This window comes from Thermobia domestica, chromosome 6 (genome assembly GCF_964235325.1).
Source record: "Thermobia domestica chromosome 6, izTheDome1.hap1.1, whole genome shotgun sequence".
NCBI lineage: Eukaryota > Metazoa > Arthropoda > Insecta > Zygentoma > Lepismatidae > Thermobia > Thermobia domestica.
Window position 1 is genome coordinate 34,793,179 of NC_137459.1, and position 6,147 is coordinate 34,799,325.

The 6,147-nt window shown below is 35.4% G+C and overlaps 1 protein-coding gene across 1 annotated transcript in view; it reads right to left on the bottom strand.

The window, feature by feature from the left end:
- Window positions 1-5,362, bottom strand: part of LOC145687156 (uncharacterized) — a 101,624-nt gene extending 96,262 nt beyond the window's left edge. The window contains exon 1 of the mRNA XM_081760615.1: window positions 5,269-5,362. Within this exon, the coding sequence (XP_081616741.1) occupies window positions 5,269-5,306 (38 nt within the window). The 5' untranslated portion in view covers window positions 5,307-5,362. The remainder of the gene's footprint in view (window positions 1-5,268) is intronic.
- Window positions 5,363-6,147: the final 785 nt, after the last annotated feature.

Here is a 6,147-nt window from a genome sequence, read left to right on the forward strand (position 1 = left end):
TATGATGCTAATCATACTTCAAAACGACTCTGCATAAGGCGGAGTGTGTCTACATAACATACGGGAATACGTTTTAAATAATGATTTTACTTTATAATGTTTAGTCTATTTTACTTTATAATCATTTAATAATGATTTTACCTTACTGTTACATTTACTTAATGAATTTATTTTCCTAAATTTTCTTTTTTGCTGAAAATGTCGTTAAGAAAGTTATAAGTCAAACGTGTAATTAAATAAAATTGCGTTGTTCTATAAAATATACTAATGAAAAGGAAGTTTTTAAAGAATTGAAATATATTTAGTTAACATTTTGAATATTTATTACATACATATATAAAATTCATTGTTTTCTTGTATTTTGTCCTTTAAATGAAAGGATGCGTAATAAATCTAATAATAGCACTCCTTGCTGGTCCACTGCCTAGGACATGTGCCTTTTTGTGCATGGGGTCAGGGACATGTGCATGGGGATGTGCAACACGTGCGTTTACATGGGGCGACAAGAACTGTCATAACTATATTATTTAAAATAAATATTTCTTCTTGGAAACAGACCTCACAATGATGGTAGTTAAATTTACTAAGCTGGCCTTCTATTTGAATACTACATTCATACATCATGGTTAGGTTGCATTAGTTTACGGTCACATTGGACAGTGCTAAAGCAAATGGTCAAACAAGTCCCTGCATTAATTGCTTGATTGATAAATACGAGAACTCAATTCTCGAACAGTAGCAAACACTTATTTCATTTAGTTATTTATCACAATTTTGATATGAAAACTAGTATTCTCTTTCTCACAAATAAGTTCCTTATCGTTAAAGGTAGAAACAAGTTTTTTTACTTAATTTTTTTAACAGATATGGAATGAAAATCAAGAAATAAAGATAAAAGAGCTATTGTGCTGCTAAAATGTCTTGAGCCGTGGCAAAAATGCGAACTAACACTCACATCCTCACACACCCACGCCTTGAGCCAATAAGGGTTCACCTGTTGCTAAGCGAGAGTAAGCGAGTGGAATACCTTCAGCTGATAGCAGCGCTTGCAACGGAAGACTAAGGATCAAGTGAATCTGGCATATCTATAGTTGCAGTTGAATTGCAAACTGATGTATCGAAATTGAATTATATTAAAAGAATTACCATCTTTCATCTGCAGGTGTGCTTGCTTTATCTTTCACTAACATAATAGATTATTATTATTTAAAGAAAAAACAAACACAACGAGATTATATTTGTAGTGTTTAGAACTTTCTGAGTACAAGTACTCTTTCTCTTCCCTTCGTTGTTCATGATGGGGTAGCATACTTGAAATCGTAACTTTTAAGATCTATTATTTCTGGAGAAAGGGGACAGCAAATGATGCCATTGCAGGAGCAGCAAATTCCTTAGACCCGGCCCTGGACGTGGAATTACAGTTCAAGGAGGAATCCAAGTCACTCTGATGGTGTCCCACTAGGAATCGAGCCCGGGACAACTTGCACCAAATTCGTGTTCTCGTTAGCCACTAGAACAATGAAGAGCGCACAGTTCTCAACTGACAATGTGTATCTCTACTTGAGATAGAGCTTTTGCCAATTTCCTTTGTCATATAAGATTTAATAGTCACTGACTTTTGATTTACAACATTGAACATTTAGATTATGATGGGCAAGATGGTTGCTTAATATTAATTAGTACATCATTCTTTGCACTTTATGCTATTCATTAACTAACCACTTATTTTTTCTCGGAACAGTTAATTTTAATGAAAGTGTAAAGAAAGAGGGTTGAATTTTGACCTACAGACAACTTTTACACACATACATAAACCACATACAAAAAGAGAGAGAGAGAGAGGGGAAGAGGTCGTGAAACCAACAGTAGGTAGTTGGAAGGCATGAATCATTACTTCGTCTTTTAATGATATTTGTGTTTTGTTTCTAGGAGTTGAAATTGCTAATCAACTGAATCAGACACTCTTGCCAAAGCTATTTTATGTTCAAAGGTTTTAATTTCTTCCTGTGTTCACTTAAATATAGGCGCTAACTCAGTTCATTCCGAAAATTCTTTCCAACTTCCAGTTATTAATATCCTAAACTGTAGATTTGCATTGGATCTAGCTGATTTTTTTTTTTAGAAGAAATAAAAGAAATAATGTCCAACACGTTCATTTGACTTGCATTCCGTAGATTTTAAACGATGTGTTCTTTAGATAGCCAGAAACTACATATTCGCTGATGTCTAAGACAGTAACTCATTGGATGTACGGGGGAAAACTAGCTAAGTGAATAAGGTCTGGTTTAGCACCGGAACAATGGTTAAGATCTCACCTCTAGTGTGAGGGGCCTGTGGTTCGATTTCAGTTCATGTAAGTTTGAGGTGGGTAACATCGGGCCTTCGGATTTCATGAGGTTCCAAGGAAATGAAAAATGAAGCACTTGGTTAGCCCTACATCTTTTAGGTTAAAGGAGACAGAACTAATTTAACTGAATATTATGAGAGACTCGGTGGAATGCGAATGTGAAAGGAAACACTAGAGCCCTGGTAAAAAACACGAATGCGATGTTGTCCGCCACAAATTCAGATTGCCTAAAAATGGACCAAGGACTCCTCGCGCACTAGACGTAAGCGCTCAACCACTGAGATCCCGTGCCTCCATTAAAAGTTTGATCCCCGTTTTTGTTTCCCGGAACTTGAGGAGCACACTCAAAAATAACAGCCAGAGTTGCCAGTGTCGGTGTTAGAATCGGGAACCTCCCAATTGAGAAAAGCGAGCAATAACCACTCAATCGCTGAGTAAACTTCAAAAATTCAATACAAATCAAAATAATATTTTGTTATATATAGACCTATATATTAAATCTTTTAATTTGAAGGGTCAAAGGGGACACAAAAAAGTTCGATTTATCCAAAAAAAAAATATTCATTGATAACTACCTAAGGGAACAAAACTACTGTACCGACATTGAAAAAAAAATCAGTGTGCAGCAGACATTAGTTTTAAGGCAGCATACTATGTTTGAGTAAAACAATCCGCCAACAGATAAGCACGTTTTCTCGCACATAAATTAAGCCATACCTACTATGAAAAGATACAGTACAACATACACCGAATTAACACAGAATTTCAGTGTTTCTAAAATATCCAAAATCTCTTTTCTTTATTCAAAAAATGACCAATTTAAGCATCCTCAACTTGGAGGTGTAAAATTCGGTATATAAACTCCTAATTAATATTAAAGGAGTACTTCTCAGAAAATCCTCTCTAAGCAATAAAATGGGGAAATTTAAAAAAAAAAAAAGTTCGATTTTTTCTTTCTTTATTCCGAAAGGGCTCTGTGTTGGGATTTGCTGAAATTGTTGGTGTGCTCTGCGGTACACAATCTATTCATTAAGAATTCATGATTCAGCAATTAAAAATATTCATATTTGTGGAGAGGAAAAGGACAACAGTTTCTACAATATCCAAATTCCTGGTTTATATTTATTATATCATCCTGTACCCTGAAAGGACACTTTTCTTAGTATTTATAAAATTTAGCGACCGTTTAGTTTCTTCCACAGTGATTCTTCCTGCCTGCAGTAGTCATTTCACGTTTTCTGGGGGATGTAAACTTTCCCATATATGAAGTTTCATTTTTTTATCAGTATATTATTATACTATGGATTAACATTTATATATATATATATATATATATATATATATATATATATATATATATATATATATATATATATATATATATATATATATATATATATATATATATATATATATGTCAAATTCAAGAGGAGAGGGCTATTGCCCACCTGCCCTCCCGAAATGACGCACCTGCTTGCGTGAATTACTGAAGATTAGTTTCTCGGATGAACATCTTTCCATATTGCTTTCTGCTTAAGAGCAAACTTTAGACTGTGCAGCATTATGGTTTAGCGTCGTTTCATCACCGAAGTTATGTAAGACCTGGACATATTGTTTAATGTGGAATCGAACTACATGAGCTCCCACCGGCAATCGAATATCGACCTCCCACGCCGGAGTAAATGCTAGAGACAGACGAGAAGGAGTAATGGTTTTGTTTAATAGGTGTATTCTAATGTATTCTATTACAAGTTCTCATATAAAAGTTCCTCCTATTCAAACATGAATGCTCTTCGTCAATAAAATAGTGCACAGATTCTTTATTAACAAGAATTTTAGGAATGATTCATAAAAATGGATCAAGGATTGCGTTCTTGATCAAGAATTTTAGGAATGATCCAAAAGTGCATCGAAAGATTGCGATCTTGGTCGTAATTAGTTGTTGGATCAGGGGCCACGAAATTTTGGAACCGCCCCTAAATCGAGTTTTCGCATTTTACGGAATAATCACATCATATTCAGTTAAGTAATAGTTTGGGTTTAGTTACACTGTATGTAGTTCTCCAGATATAAGGCGTACAAGAAAAATTTTAATTGAATGAAATATATTGGATTTTTTGAATCAGGGACCACAAAATTTTTGAACGGTCCCTAAATTAAGTTTTCGTATTTTCTACGGAATAAGCACATCATACTTACAAGGGACATCACCCAATTGTCCGGCTCCGATTTCAATGAATTTCTTTTTCTGAAAGAGGACATATATGCATTATTTGTGATGACAGAAATTTTTGCTATGGTGCATGTTTTCTATTTTATATATATTTAAAGAGTTGTGATGTGGTTATTAGAGATTACTGCAGAAGTCCCTTACTACCCTTTGTAAACGGAGTGTTAATGAAAGAACAACCCATATATATAAAGAAGACCTAGGGGGAAGTCGCATGGTAGGTATGACCTTGACGGTAGCTATCTTGAAATTCGCCATTTTGAATTAAGGTCAAGTTTTTAAAATGAGAATAGGGCAATATGATACATATATATATACGTTGCACAGTTATGTTCTTTAGGATAAAGGACAAAAGATAATAAATGAAAGTGAATGAAATAATTGGTAAAATGATAATATGAAGGAAACGGGATAACCCCAATCAAACACACACCCACAACATTGTCTACCATAGTCACATTCATTGGGATCAAGACAGGGACCTCCGAACTAAAAGTGAATGCTCTACCACTGAGTCAATGCGTCTGCCACATTTCTTCCAACCATGATTTTAGGGATATAGTTAGCAATAATGCTGAATAAACTGGTTTGGCATAACATAACTAATGTGAAAATTTTGTTTCTGCTGCAATGAACCTTTTACATATCTTAAATAGTAGATATACTGTATGAATTAAAGGATCGTACATACTTTTTCCTTTTATGGATGCAGGAGAACACTTTTCCCATCTCAAATATATACTTAACAAGATAGGTAACCCTTTCTTTGGTTTTGAGTTGGCACCTCGTGCTGTAAGCGTCCTGCAAAATAATCACATAAATAATCAGTGGATCACGAATAATTATCTTTATACACCCAAATTCTGGAATATCTAATCGTTAGTATACTCCGAAGTTTTTATAGACAAATAATGATAGACTAAAATAAATTGACTGGTATCGAAACTACATTCCCCATTTCCCGATCACATAGCCTTCTTTTAATGTTGATATAAAAGTAACTAACAAAGTTCTGTCCCTTTTTCACCCACTACCTTCGAAGATCGATATGTCACCTAACACGTATCTAGAAGATCAAAAATAGTAACCATCAGCATTGACGACCCTCTGCCAACGTTCTGGAAGGCCATGGATTCCATCGCGGTAGAACTTGGTGGGCCATGAAGCAAAAAGGTATCAAGTGCCTTTTGCATCTCTACTAGGGATTTGAACTGACGTCCTCTAAGGTGATTATGCAAGAAATGGAACAGGTGATAATCGAACGGTGCAATATTTGGGGAGTATGGAGGATGCAAATGTTTCTCATCCAAGGCGTAGAATGGTGTCTCGGGTCATCCTAGCCACGTGGGGTTTAGCGTTGTCTGTGTTAGGAGGACCCCTTTGCGATTCATAACTGCTGGCTCCAGAGTTCTGAGTTTTTTCTTGAACACGGCTCAAATGCTGACAGTACACAGTGCATTGATGCTCTGAACAGCTGGTAGCAGTTTACGATCCACAATGCCACAAGCAGTCCACCAAACACGCTGGAAGACCTTCTTCTGGTGCAGTGCTGGTTTCGGCTCTTTTGGAA